Source organism: Somniosus microcephalus, chromosome 9 (genome assembly GCF_052327205.1).
Source record: "Somniosus microcephalus isolate GS21.2 chromosome 9, FLI_Smic_1.0, whole genome shotgun sequence".
NCBI lineage: Eukaryota > Metazoa > Chordata > Chondrichthyes > Squaliformes > Somniosidae > Somniosus > Somniosus microcephalus.
Window position 1 is genome coordinate 100,324,314 of NC_140995.1, and position 26,884 is coordinate 100,351,197.

General features: G+C 45.0%; 1 protein-coding gene across 1 annotated transcript in view; it reads left to right on the forward strand.

Annotated features, from left to right (window-relative positions):
* The window catches only part of otofa (otoferlin a), a 214,899-nt gene that overhangs the window by 141,600 nt on the left and 46,415 nt on the right, over positions 1-26,884 (forward strand). The window contains exons 29-34 of the mRNA XM_085998196.1: positions 7,716-7,858; positions 8,752-8,886; positions 16,076-16,213; positions 17,250-17,377; positions 23,620-23,790; positions 26,596-26,756. Of these exons, the coding sequence (XP_085854322.1) occupies positions 7,716-7,858; positions 8,752-8,886; positions 16,076-16,213; positions 17,250-17,377; positions 23,620-23,790; positions 26,596-26,756 (876 nt within the window). The remainder of the gene's footprint in view (positions 1-7,715; positions 7,859-8,751; positions 8,887-16,075; positions 16,214-17,249; positions 17,378-23,619; positions 23,791-26,595; positions 26,757-26,884) is intronic.

Below are 26,884 nucleotides of genomic sequence, written 5' to 3' on the forward strand. Positions count from 1 at the left end.
GATGTTTATTAACGGATGGTTGTGTGTTAACATCTGGAAGTGTGTTAACGGCTGGGAGTGTGTTAATGGCTTGTAATGTGTAAACAACTGGGCGTGTGTTAATGGCCGGGAGTGTGTTAACAACTGGGAGTGTGTTACTGGCTGGGAGTGTGATAACAGCTGAGAGTGTGATAACGGCTGGGAGTGTGTTAATGGCTGGGAGTGTGTTTACAGCTGGGAGTGCGTTAGCAACTGGGAGTGTGTTAACAACAGGGAGTGTGTTAATGGCTGGGACTGTGTATACTGGGAGTGTGTTAACAACTGGTTGTGTGTTAACGGCTGGGAGTGTGTTAACAACTGGGAGTGTGTTAACAACTGGGTGTGTGTTAATGGCTGGGAGCGTGTTAACAACTGGGAGTATGTTATCAACTGGGAGTGTGTTAATGGCTGGGAGTGTGTCAACGGCTGGGAGTGTGTTAACAGCTGTGAGTCTGTTAACAACTGGGAGTGTGCTAATGGCTGGGTGTGTGTTAACAACTGGGAGTGTGTTAACAACTGGGTGTGTTAACAGCTGGGAGTGTGTTAACGGCTGGGAGTGTGTTAACAACTGGGAGTGTGTTAACGGCTGGGTGTGTGTGAATGGTTGGGAGTCTGTTAACAACTAGGAGTGTGTGCACGGCTGGGAGTGTGTTAACAATCCTGGGAGTGTGTTAACAACTGGCTGTGTGTTAACGGCTGGCAGTGTGTTAACAACTGGGAGTGTGTTAAGAACTGGGAGCGTGTTAATGGCTGGGAGCGTGTTAACTGCTGGGAGTGTGTTAACGGCTGAAAGTGTGTTAACGGCTGAAAGTGTGTTAACGTCTGAAAGTGTGTTATCAACTGGGAGTGTGTTAACAACTGGGAGTGCGTTAACGGCTGGGAGTGTGTTAACAGCAGGGAGAGTGTGAACGGCTGGGAATGTGTTAACAGCTGGAAGTGTGTGAATGATTGGGAGTGTGCGCATGGCTGGGAGTGTGTTAACAGCTGGGAGAGTGTTAACTGGGAATGTGTGTACAACAGGGAAGTGTTAACGGCTGTGAGTATGTTAACCAATGGGAGTTTGTTAACAACTGGGAGTGTGTTAACAACTGGTACTGTGTTAACGGCTGAAAGTGTGTTAACAACTGTGACTGTGTTAAGTACTGTGAGTGTGTTAACAACTGGGAGTGTGTTAACGGCTGGGTGTGTATTAACAACTGGGACTGTTTTAACAACTGGGAGTGTGTTAATGGCTGGGAATTGTTAACAACTGGGAGTGTGTTAACAACTGGGAGTGTGTTAACGGCTGGGAGTGTGATAACAACAGGGAGAGTGTTAGTAGCTGGGAGTGTGTTAACAACTTGGACTTTGTTTACTGGGAGTGTGTTAATGGCTGGGAGTGTGTTAACTGCTGGGAGTGTGTTAATGGCTGGGAATGTGTTAACGGCTGGGAGTGTGTTTACTGGGAGTGTGTTAACAACTGGTTGTCTGTTAACAGCTGGGAGTGTGTTAACAACAGAGTGTGTTAATGGCTGGGAGTGTGTTAACTGGGAGTGTGTTAACAACTGGGAGTGTGTTAATGGCTGAGAGTGTGTTAGCAACTGGGAGTGTATTAGCGGCTGGGAGTGTGTTAACAGCTGGGATGTTTATTAACGGCTGGTTGTGTGTTAACATCTGGAAGTGTGTTAACGGCTGGGAGTGTGTTAATGGCTTGTAATGTGTAAACAACTGGGCGTGTGTTAATGGCCGGGAGTGTGTTAACAACTGGGAGTGTGTTACCGGCTGGGAGTGTGTTAACGGCTGGGAGTGTGTTAACAACAGGGAGTGTGTTAATGGCTGGGACTGTGTATACTGGGAGTGTGTTAACAACTGGGAGTGTGTTAACGGCTGGGTGTGTGTGAATGGTTGGGAGTCTGTTAACAACTAGGAGTGTGTGCATGGCTGGGAGTGTGTTAACAACTGGGAGTGTGTTAACAATCCTGGGAGTGTGTTAACAACTGGCTGTGTGTTAACGGCTGAGTGTGTGTTAATGGCTGGCAGTGTGTTAAGAACTGGGAGTGTGTTAAGAACTGGGAGTGTGTTAAGAACTGGGAGCGTGTTAATGGCTGGGAGTGTGTTAATGGCTGGCAGTGTGTTAACAACTGGGAGTGTGTTAAGAACTGGGAGTGTGTTAAGAACTGGGAGCGTGTTAATGGCTGGGAGTGTGTTAACTGCTGGGAGTCTGTTAACGGCTGGAAGTGTGTTAACGGCTGAAAGTGTGTTATCAACTGGGAGTGTGTTAACAACTGGGAGTGCGTTAACGGCTGGGAGTGTGTTAACAGCTGGGAGAGTGTTAAATGGGAATGTGTGTACAACAGGGAGAGTGTTAACGGCTGTAAGTATGTTAACCAATGGGAGTTTCTTAACAACTGGGAATGTGTTAACAACTGGTAGTGTGTTAACGGCTGAAAGTGTGTTAACAACTGGGAGTGTGTTAACGGCTGAAAGTGTGTTAACAACTGGGAGTGTGTTAACGGCTGAGTTTGTGTTAACAACTGGGTGTGTGTTAACAATTGGGAGTGTATTAACGGCTGGGAGTGTGTTAACGGCTGGGCGTGTGTTAACGGCTGGGAGTGTGAGAATGGCTGGGAGTGTGTTAACAACTGGGAGTGTGTTAACAACTGGGAGTGTGTTAACGGCTGGGAGTGTGTTCACAACTGGGAGTGTGTTCACAACTGGGAGTGTGTTAACGGCTGGCAGTGTGTTAACAACTGGGAGTGTTTTAACTGGGAGTGTGTTAATGGCTGAGATTGTGTCAACTGGGAGTGTGTTAGCAACTGGCTGTGTTAATGGCTGGTAATGTGTAAACAACTGGGACTGTGTTAACAACTGGGAGTGTGTTAACAACTGGGAGCGTGTTAACGGCTGGTTGTGTGTTAACGGCTGGGAGTGTGTTAATGGCTTGGAGTGTGTTAACGGCTGAGATTGTGTTAATGGCTGAGAGTGTGTTAATGGCTTGTAATGTGTAAACAACTGGGCGTGTGTTAATGGCCGGGAGTGTGTTACCGGCTGGGAGTGTGTTACCGGCTGGGAGTGTGTTAACGGCTGGGAGTGTGTTAATGGCTGGGAGTGTGTTTACGGCTGGGAGTGTGTTAGCAACTGGGAGTGTGTTAGCAACTGGGAGTGTGTTAACAACAGGGAGTGTGTTAACAACAGGGAGTGTGTTAATGGCTGGGACTGTGTATACTGGGAGTGTGTTAACAACTGGTTGTGTGTTAACGGCTGGGAGTGTGTTAACGGCTGGGAGTGTGTTAACAGCTGGGAGTGTGTTAACAACTGGGACTGTGTTAACGGCTGGGAGTGTGTTAACAACTGGGAGTGTGTTATCAACTGGGAGTGTGTTAATGGCTGGGAGTGTGTCAACGGCTGGGAGTGTGTCAACGGCTGGGAGTGTGTCAACAACTGGGAGTGTGTCAACAGCTGGGAGTGTGTTAACAACTGGGAGTGTGTTAACAGCTGGGAGTGTGTTAACAACTGGGAGTGTGTTAATGGCTGGGAGTGTGTTAACAACTGGGAGTGTGTTAACGGCTGGGTGTGTGTGAATGGTTGGGAGTCTGTTAACAACTAGGAGTGTGTGCACGGCTGGGAGTGTGTTAACAATCCTGGGAGTGTGTTAACGGCTGGGTGTGTGTTAACGGCTGGCAGTGTGTTAAGAACTGGGAGTGTGTTAAGAACTGGGAGTGTGTTAAGAACTGGGAGCGTGTTAATGGCTGGGAGTGTGTTAATGGCTGGGAGTGTGTTAACAACTGGGAGTGTGTTAATGGCTGGGAGTGTGTTAACAACTGGTAGTGTGTTAACGGCTGGGTGTGTGTGAATGGTTGGGAGTCTGTTAACAACTAGGAGTGTGTGCACGGCTGGGAGTGTGTTAACAATCCTGGGAGTGTGTTAACGGCTGGGTGTGTGTTAATGGCTGGCAGTGTGTTAAGAACTGGGAGTGTGTTAAGAACTGGGAGTGTGTTAAGAACTGGGAGCGTGTTAATGGCTGGGAGTGTGTTAATGGCTGGCAGTGTGTTAACAACTGGGAGTGTGTTAAGAACTGGGAGTGTGTTAATGGCTGGGAGCGTGTTAACTGCTGGGAGTCTGTTAACGGCTGGAAGTGTGTTAACGGCTGAAAGTGTGTTATCAACTGGGAGTGTGTTAACAACTGGGAGTGTGTTAACGGCTGGGAGTGTGTTAACAACTGTAAGTGCGTTAACGGCTGGGAGTGTGTTAACAGCTGGGAGAGTGTTAAATGGGAATGTGTGTACAACAGGGAGAGTGTTAACGGCTGTAAGTATGTTAACCAATGGGAGTTTCTTAACTGGGAATGTGTTAACAACTGGTAGTGTGTTAACGGCTGAAAGTGTGTTAACAACTGGGAGTGTGTGAACAACTGGGAGTGTGTTAACGGCTGAGTTTGTGTTAACAACTGGGTGTGTGTTAACAATTGGGAGTGTATTAACGGCTGGGAGTGTGTTAACGGCTGGGCGTGTGTTAACGGCTGGGAGTGTGTTAACAACTGGGAGTGTGTTAACGGCTGGGAGTGTGTTCACGGCTGGGAGTGTGTTCACAACTGGGAGTGTGTTCACAACTGGCAGTATGTTAACGGCTGGCAGTGTGTTAACAACTGGGAGTGTGTTAACTGGGAGTGTGTTAATGGCTGAGATTGTGTCAACTGGGAGTGTGTTAGCAACTGGCTGTGTTAATGGCTGGGAGTGTGTTAATGGCTGGTAATGTGTAAACAACTGGGACTGTGTTAACGGCTGGGAGTGTGTTAACAACTGGGAGTGTGTTAACAACTGGGAGCGTGTTAACGGCTGGTTGTGTGTTAACGGCTGGGAGTGTGTTAATGGCTTGGAGTGTGTTAACGGCTGAGATTGTGTTAATGGCTGAGAGTGTGTTAACGGCTGGGAGTGTGTTAACAACTGGGAGTGTGTTAACGGCTGGGAATGTGTTAACAACTGGGAGTGTGTTAACGGCTGGGAGTGTGTTAACAACCGGGAGTGTGTTAACAACCGGGAGTGTGTTAACGCCTGGGAGTGTATTAACAAAACAACAACTTGTATTTACATACCATCTTTAATGTAGTAAAACATCCCGAAGCACTTCACAGGAGCGTTATCAAACAAAATTTGACACCGAGCCCCATAAGAAGATATTAGGGCAGGTGACCAAAAGCTTGGTCAAAGAGATAGGTTTTTAGGAATGTCTTAAAGGAGGAGAGAGAGGTAGAGAAGTTTAGCGAGGAACTAAGAGCTTAGGGTCTAGAATGCTGAAGACACGGCTGCCAGTGGTCGAGCAATGAAAATCGGGGATGCACAAGAGGCCAGAATTGGAGGAGCGCAGAGATCTCGGAGGGTTGTAGGGCTGGAGGAGGTTATAGGGATAGGGAGGGGCGAGGCCAAGGAGGGATTTGAAAACAAGAATGAGAGTGTGTTAAGTGCTGGGAGTGTGTTAAGGGCTGGGAGTGTGTTAAGGGCTGGGAGCGTGTTAATGGCTTTGATTCATGTCTTTGATTTTGTTGTCCCTTATTGCAAAATCCTATAAGTTTACATTTGTCTTATATAAGACTTCATAGAAATCCTACTGAATTCATGGTTTGCTTTCCTGTGTGTCTTTGAGATTGTGCTAACATCTATAAGAATCCTCTTTGGATGTGGTAGGATTTTTAATAGGGGAACTTATAGGATTTTTTAATAAGGATGCTCTGTGTTGATCATTTTTTTGATTATTCGGCATGTTCGGACTAAGGGTGTGTCTATCTCATCTATTAATGAAAGCTCTAAGCTTCTACTTACTTTGAGTGTTTTGCTTTGCCCATTCTCTACCCATTTTTATCATGACAGAATCTGTCACTCATCCACATTACCAAGCCATCATGAAAGTTGGCACTAACAAGACTGAACTGTTATCTCTGAGAACAGAGCACCCAGGCAAAAAGTGGTGGTGAGGCTAAGGCTGTGGTAGCTGCAAATTGTGACTATAAGAGAAGGCACAAGGTTTAGAACACGAAGCAATTCTTATTGTCACTGGCACTAGGTTTCCCTTAGAGGCCCTTGTTCACAAAGTTGTTGTGAAAGAAATTGCTGAAAACTGATTACTTTTTGTTAATATGGATCTGCAATAAGATAAATAAGGCATTGGCTTATTTCTTTTAGGCTTTCCATTGTTGGTTTAATCTGCGGTGATGTTTCATTTGTGTTAGTTAAACCGATAATTTGATGAAGTATACTAAAGTAAGAATAGCTTTGAAGTCTTTTTTTTCCAGTTATTGAAAACTTCCAATTCCAGTTTTATCGGATTTTTAAAATTAATTATAATTAGTATCAATGTTTAAAAGTAAGGCTTGCAAACACGCAGTTCAGTTAGATAGCTGTCATTGAAACCATGGCAATATTACTATCGCACATCACTTGCAATTTTCCCCTCGCTCCTCACTCTCCCTCATTTCAACTGTGACTCTACTTCAAAAGTACTTCATTGGCTGTAAAGCACTTTGAGACGTCCGGTGGTCGTGAAAAACGCTGAATAAATGCAAATCTTCCTTCCTTCCTCTCACTCACGCACATGCCCCTGCCCCTCTCTGACTACCGTCTACCTCTTTCTCAGTTTAATACATTCTTTAAAGATAACAGAACACGAAACAAAAGCTACAACAGTTATGTGTTCAGAACACTTGTCATTTTTTGCACGCAGCCATATGCACACACTCAGCCGCTCTGTTTCTTAAAAAAAACACTCATTATAAATTTTACCTCAGTAAAGTTTCTGAAATTTGTCCTCTAGTTTATCAAAATGATTTGAAGAAAAACTACTGGACAGGAATTGCTGAGATATAGCTAAATAAAAATATTCCATTAGTACAGCTGACTGAACAGTACTGGTGCATCCTGGGAAATTAGGTACCATGCAAATACTCAGGTGGAACCATCCAAATCTAGCTCATACAGTCACACAAATACAAGCCCAGGCTTTTGGGAGAGGCTGAGGCCATCAAGTCAAAAGGTTAATGAAGGCATTAAAAAACATGGATCAATTAGAAATTTCAGTGACTGAGGGAAAAAACAGCAACTGAAAAAAATTCCAAAAAGCATTTTGCACAATTTATGGGAACCCAGTGGTCAGATTGTGCAATTTCAGGCTAACATACTTTCACTATGAAATAGCAGCAATTAAGTGACACCTTGAATATTGAAATGACCTATCCCAGCACCACGTACAGGAGCAAAACATACTGCAGGTACTTATAATGAGTTTTCAGTTAAACAAATTCCCCATGTACCAAATTTAACATGTAATATAGATACTATTTCCAGTTGACTGCACTAAGTTAGATCAGTAATATAGGTGAGACAGTGTTCCTGCCTATTCTTTCTGCATAGACTCAGTAGTTTGTTGTCATCTGCTTGTCCTGCATTGGCTTAGTAGTGTATTTTATGATGTGTTCATCCTACATAGGCTCATTGTTTCATTCTATGGTCTGTTTGTTCTTTGTAGGTTCCATAGTATTCTAATGATTGTCCTATTAGATTCAGTAGTTTTCATTATGGTCTGATTGTCCTATTAGACTCAGTAGTTTACGTTAGAATGTAGTTCCCTTTATGGTGGTTTCCTTCCTAGTCTAGCGAAGGTCAAAGTGTCAACTTTCATGCCATTCATGTTTGAGTGTTTTGTGCCCACCCTTCCTCCTCTATATTCAGATGTCAAAATTGATGACTCTCCTATGAAAGGCACAAAGCAGTCCAAGAGTAAAGACAAGGCCAAAGCACAGGAGAAAGAGAAGAAGAAAAAGCAACTTGAAGTGGTTGAAAAAAAGGACAAGGTGAAAATTGATGAATTACGGGTAAGTGAATGAAATATGTTCAAAAATTTTGAATAATTGAAGGAAAACTATCAGCTTTTCCTGCAAGTGGTACATGAGGTTATTGTCTTCCTTCAAGGAATAAATAAATGAATCCTACTCTATCTGATCTATTACATGACCCAGATTAATCAATAGCCTATTGATAAATGCAGTATCAGATATTGAATGAAACCATGCATACCAGAGAGGACCTAGATTTGATCCACACTATATGCTGAGCTGGTGGATTTCAGCCAGGGTAGTGATAAAGGTTTTACAAATGTCCTCTGCACCCTTGGGCTAAAGAAGCTGAATTCCCACAAATAACCTGTCTTTGTAGAATAGCCTACTCATGGGCACTTTAAAATGGCTCGGGCCTCAACAGCAGGCGAGTGGTGGGCACACTCCGCCTGCCGATTACCCACTGTGCATCTCAAATTAAAATCAGCCATATGTCTGTTAAAGTGGCCTAAAGGTGCCATGCATTTCTAGATCTATCAACATTGGAAGAGATGTTTTTCAACACACTTCTACAGACGTTCCAGCAGTGTAATATTGAAGGATTTGTCATCCCATGTGTAAGCACCTCATGTCACAACATTTCTGAAATAATATGAATGTATTTTCAATGAAACTTTGAATATATTTGAATGAAAAAGGTAATTCGCTCCTGAATATTGAAATTTTGAAAATTATCAATACCCATCATTTGTATATAAATAACCTATTGGATATTACGTACATCTCTCAAACACAACATGTGGCAGACAGGGCTCTTGGAAACTTTAGGACTACCCATGACAGATAAAACAACCTTTTACAAGGAAGGATGAGAAGTGGAAAAAGACTTGGATAAGGTCATGTGTGACTAACCATTCTATTGCAATGCACAGGTTTACGATAAGGAATTGGAAACTGATTTTGGAAACTTTGAAGACTGGCTCCACACTTTTAATCTTTATCGAGGCAAAATTGGAGATGATGATGACAGCTCTACAGAAGAAGAAAGAATCGTTGGGAGATTTAAAGTGAGTAAACACTCCAGTACTTTACTGTTGAAGGACATCAATTTAAACATCTTTGTAAAAGGTAAACATTGATTGTCCTGAAGTACTGATCAAAGGAGCTTGTTGGCAAAATGGTGGTGGGAAAAACATCAAATTACTTGAGGACAGCTGAGTATTCAAGTACAATTCAGGTGGCCAAAGTTCAAATTCAAATCTGAATTTTTTTTTCAACTGGGTCAGCTCCTTCCAGCTGACGTTTGGATTATCAAAAACTAAACGTATTCTTTTTCAGCCACTGGAAGCCAAAATCCATAAAGCTGGACCTTATCTATAGGTGTATTTATTGTAAAGATTCTCTTCAAAAACTGGACTAAAAAAATATATATTACATTAATTATTATAGGAATGTGAATAGAGTTCAAAAGCAGAGCACTTTATAATATGTATTTGTCGCTATTTCCTCAAGCTTGTGTTAATCTTGTATGTGGGGAACTTGACAAATGTGCTTAGTAGGTAAAATATGTTTTAATTTAGTAGAACATGAGAAACATCCTTGCGAGAACAAACCGTAATGCTTAATAAAGTATTACGATAAAGTTACAGTTTTGCTTGCCATGTAAAGCTGAGAGATCTAGTGTAATTTATTAGTAATTGAATTACCAGAAAAATATTGGTTATAGATTGCACAATAAGAACATAAGAACATAAGAAGTAGGAGCAGGAGTAGGCCATACGGCCCCTCGGGACTACTCCGCCATTCAATAGGATCATGGCTGATCCGAACCTAGACTCACGTCCACTTCCCTGCCCGCTCCCCGTAACCCCTAATTCCCTTATCAGCTAGGAAACTGTCTATCTCCGTTTTAAATTTATTTAATGTCGCAGCTTCCACAGTTCTCTGAGGTAGCAAATTCCATAGATTCACCACCCTCTGAGTGAAGAAGTTTCTCCTCATCTCAGTTTTGAAACAGCAGCCCCTTATTATAAGATTATGTCCCCTAGTTCTAGTCTCACCCATCAGTGGAAACATCCTCCCCGCATCCACCTGATCAAGCCCCCTCACAATCTTATATGTTTCGATAAGATCGCCTCTCATTCTTCTGAATTCCAATGAGTAGAGGCCCAACCTACTCAACCTTTCCTCATAAGTCAACCCCCTCATCTCCGGAACCAACCGAGTGAACCCTCTCTGAACTGCCTCGAGAGCAAGTATATCTTTTCTTAAATATGGAAACCAAAACTGTACACAATATTCCAGGTGTGGCCTCACCAGTACCCTGTATAACTGAAGCAAGACTTCCCTGCTTTTATACTCCATCCCCTTTGCAATAAAAGCCAAGATTCCATTGGCCTTCCTGATCACCTGCTGTACCTGCATACTAACCTTCTGTGTTTCATGCACCAGGACCCCCAGATCCCTTTGTACTGTAGCACTTTGCAGTTTCTCTCCATTTAGATAATAACTTGCTCTTTGATTTTTTCTGCCAAAGTGCATAACCTCACACTTTCCAACATTATATTCCATCTGCCAAATCTCTGCCCACTCACCCAGCCTGTCTATGTCCTTTTGCAGGTTTTTTATGTCCTCCTCACTCACTGCTTTCCCTCCCATCTTTGTATCGTCGGCAAACTTGGATACGTTGCACTTGGTCCCCTCTTCCAAATCGTTAATATAGATTGTAAAGAGTTGGGGTCCCAGCACTGACCCCTGCGGAACACCACTAGTCACTGATTGCCAACCCGAGAATGAACCATTTATCCCAACTCTCTGTTTTCTGTTAGATAGCCAATCTTCCACCCATGCCAGTATATTACCCCAATCCCGTGATTTTTTATCTTGTGCAGTAATCTTTTGTGTGGCACCTTGTCAAATGCCTTTTGGAAGTCCAAATACACCACATCCACTGGTTCCCCTTTATCCACCCTGTTTGTTACATCCTCAAAGAATTCGAGCAAATTTGTCAAACATGACTTCCCCTTCATAAAACCATGCTGACTCTGTCCGATTAAATTATGCTTATCCAAATGTCCTGTTACTGCTTCCTTAATAATGGACTCTAACATTTTACCAACCACAGATGTTAGGCTAACTGGTCTATAGTTTCCAGCCTTTTGTCTACCTCCCTTTTTAAATAAGGGCGTTACATTAGCAGTTTTCCAATCTGCTGGGACCTTTCCTGAATCCAGGGAGTTTTGGAAAATTACCACCAATGCATCCGCAATCCCTACCGCTACTTCTCTCAAGACCCTAGGATGTAAGCCATCAGGCCCAGGGGATTTATCCACCTTAAGTCCCATAATCTTACCGAGTACCATCTCCTTAGTGATTTTAATCGTGTTTAGCTCCTCCCCCCCCTTAGCCCCCTGTTTGTCCAGTGTTGGGATATTTTTAGTGTCCTCTACTGTAAAGACTGATACAAAATATTTGTTCAGCATTTCTGCCAACTCCATGTTCTCCACCATTAATTTCCCAGTCTCGTCCTCTAAGGGACCAACATTCACTTTAGCCACCCTTTTTCTTTTTATATAACTGTAGGAACTTTTGCTATCTGTTTTTATATTTTTTGCTAGTTTACTTTCATAATCTATCTTCCCTTTCTTAATTAATCTTTTAGTTATTCTTTGCTGGCTTTTAAATGCTTCCTAATCTTCTAACCTCCCACTAGATTTGGCTACTTTATATGCCCTTGTTTTCAGTCGGATACTATCCTTTATTACTTTACTTAGCCACGGATGGGTGTCTTTTCTTTTACGTCCATTTTTCCTCAGTGGAATATATTTTTCTTGAAAGTTGTGAAATATCTCCTTGAATGTACACCACTGCTCATGTACCGTCTTACACCTTAATCTATTTTCCCAGTCCACTTTAGTCAACTCTGCTCTCATACCTTCATAGTCTCCTTTATTTAAGCTTAGTACACTGGTTTGAGATCTAACTCTCTCACCCTCCAACTGAATTTGGAATTCAACCATGTTATGGTCACTCATTCCAAGGGGATCCTTTACTAGGACATTTTTAATTAATCCTGCCTCATTACACAGGACCAGATCTAAGATTGCCTGCCCCCTGGTTGGTTCAGTAACATACTGCTCAAGGAACCCGTCCCTAATGCACTCTATGAACTCTTCCTGAAGGCTGGCCTGCCCAATTTGATTTGTCCAGTCAATATGAAAGTTAAAATCTCCCATGATTATAGCTGTTCCCTTATTACAAGCCCCAACTATTTCCTGATTTATACTCCAACCAATAGAGTTGCAACTGTTAGGAGGCCTATAGACTATGCCCACTAGTGACTTTTTCCCCTTATTATTCCTTATCTCCACCCAAACCGTTTCACTATCCTGATCCTTTGACCCAATATCATTTCTCACTATTGCAGTGATTCCATCCTTTATTATCACAGCCACCCCACCTCCCTTACCTTCCTGTCTGTCCTTCCTAATAGTCAAATACCCCTGGATGTTTAGTTCCCAGTCATGGTCACCCTGCAGCCACGTCTCCATAATGGCCACCAGATCATACCCATGTGTAGTTATTTGTACCGTCAACTCGTCTATTTTGTTACAAATGCTGCGTGCATTCAGATAAAGAACTTTTAAATATGTTTTGTGACAATTTATTCCTGCTTTTACCCCCTTTACTTTACCTTTATCTTTATATATTCTGTCCCTTCCTGACACGCTCTGGTTTTTAATTCCCCCACTGCTACCTTGCTCTATTGCCTTCTCCGCTGACATTTTTATTTTTCACTCTCTTGAAACCTCCCCCCCACTAATTAGTTTAAAGCCCTCTCTACAGCCCTAGTTATTCGATTCGCCAGGATTCTAGTCCCAGCACTGGCCAAGTGTAGTCCGTCCCAACGGAACAGCTCCCTCTTGCCCCAGTACTGATGCCAGTGTCCCAAGAAGCAAAACCCATTTCTCCCACACCAGTCTTTGAGCCATGCATTTAACTCTCTGATTTTATTTACCCTAGCCAAATTTGCTCATGGCTCAGGTAGTAATCCAGAGATTATTACCCTTATGGTTCTGCTTTTTAATTTGGCCCCTAGCTGCTCATACTCCCTCAGCAGAACCTCTTTCCTTGTCCTATCTATGTCGTTGGTACCAACATGGACCATGACAACTGGATCCTCCCCCTCCCACTCCAAGTTTCTCTCCAGCCCAGAGGAGATGTCCTTAACCCTGGCACTGGGCAGGCAACACAACCTTCGGGACTCTCGCTCTCGGCTGCAAAGAACCCTATCTATCCCCCTAATGACAATATCCCCTACCACTACAACATTTCTTTTTACTCCCCCCACTTGAATGGCCCCTCATTCCACGGTGCTGTGGCCAGGTTGCTCACCCTCCCCGCAGTCCCCGTTCCCATCCTCACAGGGAGTAAGAGCCTCGAACCTGTTGGACAAGAGCAAGGGCTGCGGCTCCTCCAACACTACCTCCTGGACCCCCGTACCTCCCTCACTCATAGTCACACCCTCCTGTCCCTGACCACGGACTACATCTGAATTAGTTAATCTAATTGGTGTGACTACTTCCTGGAATACAGAGTCCAGGTAACTCTCCCCCTCCCTGATGTGTCGCAGTGTCTGAAGTTTGGATTCCAGCTCATCAACACGGAGCCGGAGTTCCTCGAGCATCCAGCACTTACTGCACATGTGATCACTGTGAACATCAATGGTGTCCACCAGCTCCCACATATTGCAGCAGTAACACATCACCTGCTCTCCCATTCTATGTAATTAATTAAATTTATTATTATTATTTTGAAATACCCTCTGCCCCGATTCTAGATGATGAATATCACACCTCTATTTAATTGAACTTACCAACTTATAAAGGCTTAAAAGGGAAGGAAAAGTACTCACCAACCAGCCAATCACCTACCAGCTTGGCTGTGATGTCACTTTTGAATTCTGACCTCCCCTTGGAATGTTGCCTGTGGAGCTTGTTTAGGCTGCCTCGCCTCGCTGCTGCGGCTCGACTCGACACCCGCTGCTGCTCCCGGCTGTCTCGACTGGGCCTTGCCTCACTGCTCCGCCTCCACATTGTCTGCTAATCCTGAGGCTGGCAGGAAAAACAAGGCAGAAACAAAACAAAAACAGCACCTAACCCCCCAACTCGCTCATTCACCCAAACTCTCAATGGCACTCTCTGCTACTCGCACTGGCACCGGTCTTTTTATACTGCTGGTTTGTAGCCAAATGAGTCACCCCTGGTAACAACAGAGAATGCTTAAACAAAAGGCAGCTGAGATTAGGTGTGGGCAAAAGGCAGCTGAGATTGTGATTGGTTAGAGAACTGGTTTGTAAACTGGTTTGTGATTGGTTAGAGAACTGGTTTGTAAACTGGTTTCTGATTGGTTAGAAAACTGGTTTTCACTGCCTACCAATTAACTCCTACTGCAGTGTTATCTTGTTTTACTCTTCTTAAACCAACAGAATCCCAAATATTTAACTTCTCCCCTTTACTTAAACTTGCTTAAATATTTAACTTCTCCCCTTTACTTAAACTGCTTAAGTAATCTTATCAAGAAACTACTGGCAATTGCCACTAACAATTTGCACCACTCCAAATGATTTAAAGAGAAATAACCAATAAAGAACTCTCTCACTCACCCAAACTCTCAATGGCACTCTCTGCTACTCGCACTACAATATGAGTATAATCAGAAGTATGTAAGTTAATCAATCAGCTGTACCTAATCCTGCAGCAGGACACAATCACAAAGAAACCATGGGAGGAACACTCATTAAGGTCACCAGTGGCGAAGACTTGCATGAATTATGTCCATGCTGTTTCGGAGCAGACAAGGCACATGGCTTGTGCAACTGTGGAGGAGGCTTAGCTATTATTGATCTTGCAATAATGCCAACCTAGCATTTTCTGAAACATTAGGGGGGAAAAATTGGGCTGCTTTGCACCTCCCGTTAGCGCCCTAATGGGGTGCAAAGCAACCAGCGCCCAGGCGCGGCGCTGCCCACGCCTCCCACAAAATTCAGCGGGAGGTTAGTGGCAGCGCTAACCGGTAGTACCTCGTGGCACTACGCCGCCAGCGATGACGCCATCGCCATGCACATCACCCCACTCGCGCCCCGGCCGCGATCTTCAGGGGCGCCACCTGACTTACCACCAGATGCTATGTCCAACGGGGTCAGGGGCGCCTACCTGCGGCCGGGGAGGCGCAATTTAAAGGCGAGGTGTGGGGCGGCCATTTTTGTTGCTGGCTGCCTGCGCTCCCGTCTCTGGCCTCCTGAACGGCCTCCCCCATGGTGTGTCGGCTGCGCTCCAAGAGCCTGGCACTTCTCTTGAGTGCCGGGCTCTTTTGCCGGCACTCATGATCCCCAGGGGCCCAGCTGGGACCCGGGCCCCTCCCCTTTAAGAAGGGGAGGAAGACCTACAATACCGCGGCGCGATGTGCCGCAGCGTTTGGCACTGCAACACATAGCGCCGTGATATTGATTCGCAGCGCCCCAAGAGGGATGCGGGGCGCTTCCAGTAGCGCCCCGCTTCCCTCTTGGGGCGCAACCATTCAGTTTCCGGTGCGGGGGTGCTAATTTTTCCGGGGCGTTAAAAGTAGCCTAAATAGTGCAATAGGTTGGGACATTGTCTTCTGAGAACTGGATTTGAATTTGACCAAGTGAAGTCTATGCATACATACAAATATACAGATAATACCGGAAGGAAAAGACCAGCTGGTTCATCAAGCCTGCCCCACACTCATGGTGGCTGGAGCATCAGCCATGTAATCTCCTGGGAGAGGCAAATATACATCATTGTCATGTGCAATATGCTTCAATAGTTGGTTGCTTAGTTAGTTAGATAGAAGGAAAATAATAAATTGGAAAGCATTTGTAGGTCATCCGCTGATGTGACACCATTTTTATGGTGGAACTTTGATTTCACAGCAGAGAAAGCTCTGGACACCACGATGTGTAGAGGTAATCCCTCTTTATAACATTTAAGATCATTCAATAACTTAGTGGAATACACCCTTACTTTAAACAAAAATAACTAAGATCATTATTTTAGTCAACTTCTGCAAATGAAATTGCTTAACAGCTCCCGGCATCAAGTAACTGGGCTTATATGGCCTTGATGGATAAGTTAATGTAGATTTTAATATACTTACTCACTTGTATGACTGAACAGTTTTTTTATCAGTATTGTGTCATTTATGAATTCTTTTGTTTTCAAAAATACAATGCAGGGCTCGGTCTGTGTATACAAAATACCTCTCCCAGATGATATTGCCCGGGAAGCAGGTTATGAACCTACATTTGGAATGTTCCAGGGTATCCCGAGCAATGATCTCATCAATGTTTTAGTCAGAGTGTATGTAGTAAGGGTAAGTGATGAGCAATTAAGTCAAAGAAAACGTACCGGGTTTCATTTCTGTAGGTATTCATTATAGCCATAAAACTTGAACAGGTTCTGCTTATCATCCAAATTGGTAATTCTTTCAGAAATTATTCAGTGTTTAATCCTGTTTAAATTGATTAATTGAATTGAATTAACTGACATTAAACGGGACAGTTGTGAAAAACAGTGGCAACATGTAAAACTCCCAAAATCAGCAGATTTGCTAATTCGACAGAAAATCTTGCTCCCACCCCAAGTGCAAAGCTGAATTCCATCCTTTCAAAACATTGCAGATTGAGAGGTATGGTTCACAAGGCGTTTTTATCCTTAACTCAGTGGTAGCCCAGTAACACTGCAGTTTGAATTCCAGGGATCCTGGTCACTCAGTTCTGCCAGCCACAGATACGGTGATGTGAAACAACCCATGACTGTGGGGCACTCCACCTGGCAATCAGGAAAATTGGGACATACTCTGGTCACTCAATAAATTGTAATTTTTTACGAGGAGACATTTACAGTGGTTCAAATAAAATACTGAAGTATTTCCTTCACTGAGGCCCAGATCTTCTGGTTCTGACCTCTAACCACAAAGCATTATAAACTGAAGTGATGAGGGGGCAGAATGTTTGTGGGGTGTCTGACGATCTTCTGCCATAACCTCAAGCAAAGATCGGCAGAAAATCGGCAGTGATTCTCACCGTTTCTCCAGGGTTGCCACCAAAGTTATGATGGACGATCGGGAAAAGCCCTGTGGACATTCCAGGCAGAGAGTTTTACAACTTTAGGGTATCAATCTAATTATTTGCCAGTGCTTGATTAAATACTAAATACTATTTCCTCATCTAAAATATCTATAGTTGCAGCAGAGCATCCAGTTAACATCCTTTATTTCTCATTTCCTGTGTTTGATTTCCAATACTTAAACCCATTTATTATAATTCTTGATCATTCACCAAATTTCAACTGGCTGAATTCTCTTAGACCTGTTGATTCTTGGTTCTTTGTTTTGACTGTGCATTTAGGCCACAGAGCTGCATCCAGCTGATATCAATGGCAAAGCAGATCCATACATTGTCATAAAACTAGGCAAGACAGAAATCAAAGACAAGGAGAACTACATCTCCAAGCAACTCAATCCTGTCTTTGGCAAGTAAGTCCTGTTGATGAGTCCACCAAATACGGAGGAAGATTTTTTCTAGGTAACAAGACCATAAACCCATTCTTTTTAAACAGGTTTATGATTTTGTCACACACAGCACACATGCTGTCACTTCAATAAGAAATCATGGATCTTTGAGTGGGACATTTTGGATAGTTCTTTCAAAGAGCCGGCAGTGGCACGATGGGTCAAATGGCCTCCTTCTGTGCTGTGAGATTCTATGATTTTATGATCCTGTATTGTCATTAAAACTATAGCTGTGTTAGAGAAAACAATAACTGACAGTTGCGGCGTAACCCAGATCAGCCAGTTTCTGCCTCGTTACTCAAGACACAGGAAATTCCAATCGAGAGGGCGAGGCTATTTTTGCCCATCCTAATTACAGCCTGGCGACAGTTTGTGGGTGTGCCTGAGTCTGGGTCAGTCCATGAATCCCACCAAATACACCCTCAATAGCACCAGAGGTACCTACATCTGTTGAAACCAGGCATAAATGTTGTAATAAATCCAGGCTGTAAATTAGGCCCCTCCATTTGGAGCCTAAGTCAGAGAAGGTAATTAAAGTCTGTTTATCTTTGGCCCGATCCAGCCTCTGGCTCCCCCTCTTGAAATGACTGCAGGATACCGCTCCAAGTTTCCAGTTTTCACAATGGGTGGGTGCCCTGTTGTATCACTAAAGAGATGAGTACTTGTCCCCAGTATGGAATTCACCCTATCCCTGGGGATTTGGGACAGGGCCCTGGCAGAAGCTAAGCAGCGGGGCAAAGTTCCATCCCACCACACGCCCAACAGCTGTAAAGTCTGTGGGTTGTACTGTTAATAACGACACAGACTTCAGGAGTAACAAACAAACGGGTCTTTACTATTCGAAGGTCAGGGCGAATCTGCCCCAGCAATCCTGCCACAACACTTATATACTGGTGTGGTCACTGTCGGTATTACAGTATACAGAAGCCAAACAAGTAGTGCCACACCTAAAGTAGTTCTCTTAAAGGTGAACGGTTACATACAATAGTTTCCTTAAAGGTAGACGGGTACATACACTACAATCCTCCCTTTTTAGCTTATTACTTACAGAGTCCCATTAACATACATATCTTCAACTTCATATAAAACACTTTACAGATATAATCTCGGTGGGAAACAGTCCACAAAGTCAGTCTCTGCGGGAACAGTTCACAGATACAGTCTCCGATCTTGACTTGGTCCGAACAACATCTCTTTGGTGTAGCCGGTTCACATGGATAGTGTGACTCCTCCATAGCCTTTTCCTTGACGTAACAGCTTGAACTTTCGTCCTGTTGAACCGGCAGTGCCGGCTTTTATAACCAACTGGCTGTCTTGATAATTTCCCACTTTTCAACTAATTTAGCTCCTTTCGTAGGTCCCCTCCTGAGCTGGTAGAAGTGATAATATTTTAGATAGTTATTGTCTTCTGCCTCTTCTTTTTCTTTTCTGCCTTTTTGAGACTCTCGGGGCTCCTTTCTCGGCTGCCAGCTGTAGCGCCACCAACTCTCTATGTTCCTTAGACCTTAAGTGTTTCATCCTGATTTCAGCACTTTGGGAGTTTTCCTCACAACTTGGGCAGACCACATCCTCGTAATATTCAGTGTCACTCAACAGGTCATGGTAATATTCGGGTTCGTCCTGAGTTAGGCCAGCGAGAGGGCCTTCTACTTCCTCCTTACCCATCTGGACGTTAGCTGACTGTGGTTCCTTCCCTAGACATCTTTCTTGAAAAGACTTCTTCATGCATTCATCTTCATCCCGCTCTTCCTGGGTTTCCTGCAAATCCTTCACTAATGACCTCATTTGTGATTTCAATACTTCCCCTTCCCTCGGGGATTGATTGATCGGGCTATTCAACCCTTCTACTGGAGCAGCTGTTTCAACATTCTGTTGTTCACATAGACGCGATTCAGCGTACTTTTGGCATCCCCGTAAAGTCTGTTTTGCAACCTCAGCTATTTCCCAAACTTTTGAGAGCTCCGAACTCCTTCCCGTTGAAGATTGAAGCTCGTGTTCAGATTGTTCCCATTGCAGAGTCTTTTCCCTCAGCATATGAAGGAGTTGGCTGACCGTTAACTCTTCCACGGGAACACTGTGGATCAGAGTCTTCTCCATTTCATCCACCTTTTCCTCCAATGCTTCCACCTTCTGTTCCTCTTGTACTTTGGCTTTCAGCGCTCGGAAAAGTTGCGCCCTGATGCTCTCTAGCTCATGTTCAGGGACCATTCTTACAGTCTCTGTGTTTCTTACAGTTTCCTTTTCTTCCACTGAAAGGATTCCCAGTTGAATCTGTTCTTCAAGTTGTTGAACCTCGGTCATTGCCGCCTCATATTTGTCTTGGGTTTCCTTCAATATTTTTATGAGTTCTTGGACATCTTGTCTTTCATGTTCTGCCATGTCTTTCACCTCTAATTTCTCATCTATGGATGGAACTTCTACCGATGAGTCTGTCTTGGCCTTGAGCTCATCAAGAATTTCCTGCAGCCTTTGGACTTCTTGCTCATGTTCAACCTTTAGTTGTTCATATGCTTCTACTGAAACTAGCTTTTCGGAGGTTGCCGAGTTAACCCCCTCCAGAATTGTAGCTGGGCCTGTTCATACTGTTCTTTCAACTTCTCACACTCTGCTTGTAAGGAGTCGTAGAGAAGAACTGGAATAACATCCTGGCTTCCTGAAGATTCCTCTTCATTTGCTTCTTTCGCAATTTCCTGTTGGAGTTCAGCCAAGGCTGCTATGCTATCTGCCTCTCGAAGTCTCACTGCCATCAAATCTTCTTTATTCTTGCAGTCTATCTCAGCCATTTTCCGATTACTTTCATTTAACTGAGTGAGTAGTCCCTTATTCTGGGCTGAGAGATATTGCACCTTCTCATGTAGACCATAGCACTCCTTCTCTGCTCGACATAGCTGGTTACTGCTGATTTGGTTCTGTGTTTCAAGTTCCAACATCCTTTGCTTAGCTTCTTTCAGTTTCGCCCCTATAAGCTCCTCTTGCAACATGGCCACATTATTCACATCAGGTAAAGAAGCGTTTCTCTTTTCCATGTCCAAGATTTTTTTCTGCATATCTTTAAGTGCACACTGCGATTCAGCTTCTCTTAACCTTGCTTGCACTAGCTCCGTCTCCAATTGCAGAACAAAATCCTCAGTGTAGCGTGGTTTGCCTTTATGCTGTATCTCTAGATCATGCAAATATTCTAACTCCTGAACATCATAAGGGAGATGTGATCGGTAATTGGTCACGATGGCTCTATGGTCGCTCTTTGCTTGAGCTAGCTGCCTCTGCTGTCTTTCCAGGTTCTCCCATTCGGTGTCCCAGAACTTTTCCATTGTTTTCATCTCTTGTACGAGACGGTAACTCAACTGTTCTAATTGTTGTCGTACTTTGAAATAAGTTTGAGTCCGAGTTCGGTGTTCTTCCGTCGTGGATAAGTCCTTAACTTGAACAGGCTCAGAATTCTCTATCAAACTGGAGTTCTGCTCTGAAGCTTTATTCTTCTCGGTAGCATAAGCCTTTATGCATGTCTTCGTTTTCTCCACCATAGTCGGCAAGTTCATTTTAGCCTTGTCTTCCATATTTGAGTTGGTCTTATCATCATCCGTTTCAGAATCTGAGCTGATAGCTTGCACCGAGTCCTCACTCATTATGGCTTTTAGATAGTGCCATTCCATGTCTATTTTCTTGATCCACTCTCGTCCTAGAAGTGGTGGTCCTCCCTCAGATAATACGTACAAGTTCATTCTTGGGTGTTCTTTACCCCTATCTCTCACCTTGACTCTTATCTTCCCCATGGGGTATACCTTATGCCCCGTGTATGTCTGTAATACGAACTTGGTATTCCTTAAGGGTATGTGAGAGAATAGCCGGTGGTAGTCCCTTCGATTGATGACTGATAGAGCTGATCCAGTGTCCAACTCCATTCTTACTTGGACTCCAGCTATTCTTAGCATGACCCAGATAGTTTGTAGATCAGCTTCCCTCCCCACATTGTGAATTCTCAGACTACCCAGCTCCTGGTTGTTTGGGTCTGAGTCTGAATTCTGTTCGTCTGAACTCTTCTCAGCCACCTTGTGTACCTTGCTGTACTTTTCTTGTGGTGGCTTCCTTTGGTTGTTGGTCTTCTTCCCTGACCGGCATACCTTTGCGATGTGACCCAGTTTGCCACATTTCCTACATTCTTGGTTCTTAAACCAGCATTGATTCTGGTCGTGCGTTGTCTTCCCACAACGATAGCATTTTGTTGTATTCGAGGTAATTTGGTTCACCCCGAGTGCCGCCGCCTTCAGCTGCATTTCTGCCGTTCCTTTCGCTGCGGCTTCGTGCGATGCAGCTATCAGAACAGCCCTGTCTAGTGTGAGGTCGTTCTCTTCCAGTAGTCGCTTTTGCGTCCCTTCTTTGGACAATCCACATACGAACTTGTCTCGCAGTGCCTCTGTCAGATTCCCTCCGAACTGGCAGCATTTCGCTAGCCTACGCAGTTCGACCAAATATTCCGCGTTGCTTTCGTCTTTCCGTTGCGTTCTTGCATAGAATTTGAATCATTCAGCCAACATCAACGGTGTGGGGTTCAAGTGGTCCTTCAGAACAGCCACAATCCCTTCGAAAGTCTGATCCGCCAGTTTAGCTGGTAGATGCTTCAAGAGCCCGTATGTCTTTGCGCCCATCGAGTTTAGCAATGTTATCGCTTTGTCGTCTTCCTCTATTTTGTTGGCTTCACAATAGATCTCGATGCGTTCCACGTACGTGGCCCAGTCTTCTATCTCAGAATTAAAATCGTTAATATTCCCTCGCTTAGGCATCTTCCTTTCCTTGGGAGCAGCACAAGTATTTCTTTAAATTCTTATTTATTATTTATTTATTTCTAAGATGGCGGTTTTTCCCGTGAAAATGGCGGTTTCCCGCTCTTTCCTTCTCTCCCCACCCCTTCAATGGCGGTCTCCCGCGTCTGTCGTCTTCTCCGCCTAATGGCGGCTTCCCACGTTTCTTCCCTGGTGGGAGGGGTACGCTTTCCCCACAGCGGACAGGTTCAACCGCTGGGCTGGCTTCCGCACAGCTCCCCTTACTCGGCTCTGTCTTTCTCTCCCGCTCGCACGGCTCTACCGGCGCTGGGTACCCCGTTCACAGAGAACAGTTCAGCCGTTGGACTGGCTCTTGTGCAGTCTCTCTCCCCTTGCTCGGCTCTGTCTCTCTCTCCCCCACGTTCGGCTCTACCGGCGCTGGGTACCCCGTTGGTGGAGAACAGTTCAGCCGCTGGACTGGCTCTCGCGCAGCCTCCTTTGGTCGGCTCTGCCTCTCCCACACGCCCGGCTCCCGCTCGCCTCCCAGCCCTCACGCAGTCCGGTGCTTCCCTCCCCGGCTGCGGCTGAGTTTCTCTCTTCCCGCGCCTGCTCCCGGTCTCAGCGCTTCGTGGCTTCGGTCGCTGCCCGGCTTTTCCCGCCGATCGCGGTCCGGCTATCTCACGACGCCGTTGGACCCGCCTTCCTGACCAGCTCTGCTCCCCCTCGACCGTGGTCGAGTGCACAGCCCTTATCCTCCGGATTTCGTTACACTTTCCCCTACTCACAGTCTCCGCGGCCGCCTTGTTTCCTGCTGATCGGCTCACTCCGCACCGTGGTAGAAGGGTAGTCAGTGCCTGTTGCTGATGGAAGCTTTTGTTGCTAAAGTCTTCCTCCTTTCTATTGCTGCAGCCTCGTGTTTTCTCCCAGCAGAACGACGAGGGCGGTTGCCTCTCTTCGACGCTCTTTAGTTGCTTTGGTAGTCTTGCCGCAGGGTACGATCGGACTCGTCGCCACTGTAAAGTCTGTGGGTTGTACAGTTAATAACGACACAGACTTCAGGAATAACAAACAAACAGGTCTTTACTATTCGAAGGTCAGGGCGAATCTGCCCTAGTTATCCTGCCACAACACTTATATACTGGTGTGGTCACTGTCGGTATTACAGTATACAGAAGCCAAACAAGTAGTGCCACACCTAAAGTAGTTCTCTTAAAGGTGAACGGTTACATACAATAGTTTCCTTAAAGGTAGACGGGTACATACACTATAACAGCAACATTCCAGAATTTGTACCCTCGGATCTCTGAACAGATATTATGGGGTGTGGTTTCATTTGCATAAAGGAAGTGTGTTTTATACCAACCAGTTGTCATCCAAACATTGGAACTCTGATAACCACTTGTCACTTCAATCAGTTACAATATATGACTTTATCTGCTCAACCAGGTCTTTTGACATTGAAGCCACATTTCCAATGGAGTCCATGCTGACAGTGGCTGTATATGACTGGGATTTAGTGGGTACAGATGATCTAATTGGAGAAACCAAAATAGACTTAGAGAATCGTTACTACAGCAAACACAGAGCAACATGTGGCATTGCACAGCAATATTCCATGTAAGTAATTTAACATTTCATTCAATTTAAGGAACATATATTTGAAATCACCATTAGATTCTGTTGCATTAATGGGTGTTAATGTTCCTGTCTAATGAGAGGGACTTCATTTTACTTTTTTGTCGATTGCTGGGTTCTGCTGTGTAATGTTGCATACAGTGGAAACACAGGACAATGACTTCCCATATTTATTTTACTGAAACCAAAGGGGGAATTTTAACTCCCAGATGGGAAGCCAGCAGGACACACAAGGCCACCTGCCCAGGACCTGCTGTGGGAGACCGTTCCATTTTAACAGCCAGCACTCATTAACATCCTGCCATCCAACTGCCTGCCCAAAATGGGCATCCAGAAGCAGCTTGCTGGCTTTGGGCCTATGAAGGTCAGGTGGCCAGGCTGGCAGTCAGATAAGTCACCGGGGAGTAGGGGGGAACATTCAGGAGGGCTTTGTGGGTAAGAAGTGGGGAACCCAGAGTGGCAACAGCTCAAGTTTCTTTGAGGGGCCAGGTGGAGCACTCCCGCTCCTCTGGGTCCCACAAAGATAAATATTATACTTAGCTTACAGGGCCTACACTGGGTGTCCACCAGGTTTTATTGAGCTGGACATCCACGGCGGTCGCCCTGCTGAGTAAGCAGTTAAAACAGCATTGGGATACAATCTAAGTGATAGGCTTCCAATTTGAATATATTTATGAGGCTTCCACCTGAATCCGGCGGGTGCATCAGCCACCCAAGAAAACAGCCTCTTTAAAATAGCCACAGGGCAAGAAATGAGGAGAAAGTGCACCGCTAGCATTCTGCCTAGTTTCATAGCCTTTGCCTCTGTCCATTATTATCAGTTTTAACTGTCTCAGAATCTGATTCAAAAATTGAGGGGCAATAATGCGGTCCCTGTGCTGGGCTGCACTGTTTAGATGCTCTGCACAGCTGCAGAGGAATGAGATCAGTCCATTCTAATATTTTGATGGAGCTCCAAGTGTATAGCACATAATGGGCTGGGAGTGGTAAGGGCCAGGCCAGGATTTTTATGCCATAAGGTGGGGAGGGGAAAAGGGGCAGCAAGTGAAGAGGTGGAACAGTGACAGGGGTGGCAGTGTGTTGCAGGCGCAATGTGCAGGAGTGGCAGAGGATTGTTTTATCCTATGAATTTGGGCCTCCCTTCAGTGCCCATTCCAAATGGGCGCTGTGTGGCATTTTTTCATTCGAACAACACATTATGGGGCAATGTAATAGAAGTGCTTAAAGCTATGAAAGGATGGGACAGGGTAGATAGAAGCAGACTGTTTCCAGTTGTTTCAGAGTCAAAAAGAAGGAGTCATAGATACAAGATTAAATGTAAGAAATTTAGGCCTAGAAATTGGGTTGGGGCGCCAAAGTGGCGCAAAAGTCGCCTGAGCGCAGGATTTAGCGCAGCGATCGGAGTGATACCGATCGCCAGAAATTCAGTTTCAGTGCCCCTCGAGGGACACGGGGCGAGGCTCGAGGCGCTCCGCGTCCCTCTTAGGGCGCTGAAACTGATTATCGCAGCGCAACGTGCCACAGCGCCACATGCTGCGACACGGCATGCTGCGGTACTGCAGGCCTTCCTCCCACTGTTAAGGGGAAGGTGCCTGCAACAGCGCGATCCCCGCTCGCGAGTGCCAGCAAATGAGCCCGGCATCAAGGAGAAGTGCCGGGCTCTCGGGAAATAGCCGGCAATGCCGCAGGGCGGGGGTTAGGAGGCCGGGAACGGAGGTGCTGGCAGGCGGCCGCCGAAAAAGCGGCCGCCCCGCACCTTCACCTTAACTTGCGCCGCTGCCGGCACAGTAAGGCCCCGTGAACCGGGCGCGGGTAGCGAACGGCGCAACTGCGGCGTTCGCTACCAAATATCGCGAACGGGGCACGAATGGGGCGCTGCGCACACCAATGACGTCATCGGTGGCGGCGCAGCGCAAATGCCTAACGCCACCATTAGCGCCCCTATTGAATATCGCCGGAGACGCAGCCAGTGGCGCTACAGCCACTGACTGCCTCTTTAGGCACTAACAGGTGGCGCTACTCACCCAATTTCTCCCCCTTAGAATAGCAGGCAGGAGAAACTTCTTTAGACAGAGAATTGTATGGCTGTGAAATTCACTTCCAGGGTTAGTGGTTGAGGCAGAAACTATGTCAACATGCAAGATTAGATTGGATAGGTGGATGAAGGTAAAGGGGGTGAAGGGATATGGGAACAGGGCAGGTAAATGTGATTAGAACTATTTGCTTGCATGAAGGGTAAACACCAACATGGACTGTATGTGTTGTAATTTTTATATATTTCTATGTAGTGACCCACTAAGAACGGTTGCATCTTTAGCAGATTTTCCAGGCCACTGGTCTTAATGAGTCCCAGCAGTTGTACCTTTGGCTTACAGCTGACAAAAAGTGACCCACACTTGGGGAACCCAGTTGCACTAGTGCAACATAAAAGCACCTAAAGTAACTTCCATGGCTGCGTTAACACTGCTAGTTTTGTGTTAATTTACCGTGCTTTGAGCGCATATCGATGCAAAAGTGCCAGTATAACTCAGGAAATTAACAAGCTCACTAAAACACTGAAGTGCAAGACCCCCACGAGGAAACGGTCTCACACCAGTTTGAGTGTTAAATAAATCCAGCCTAAGGAACACAGTATAAACTATAGAAGTCCTCTGGAGGATGAATACAATATGCCATGAGGTTACTGAGATCAAAATTGCAATAGAACCGTGTCTTCAGTTTGTTGAATTCTCTAGCTGTTGGACATTAAGTCAGTAATATTTACTGATGTATTCTTCATGTACAAAGTCATGGATACAATATCTGGCGAGATCCTGTGAAACCTACACAGATGCTGACCAAACTCTGCAAAGATGGCAAAGTAGATGGACCTCACTTCGGACCAGGAGGAAGAGTGAAGGTCGCTAATAGAGTCCTTACAGGGCCAACAGAGATTGAGGATGAAAATGGTATGAAAATAATAGTTTGGTCATTTAATCATGTCTGCCCTCCACCCAATCAAGGACCTTTCCTTTTGTTCTATCCATTCCCCCCTTTCCCCAGGCTCTGCAATTGCTTGAAAGCTGTTCATCTCTAA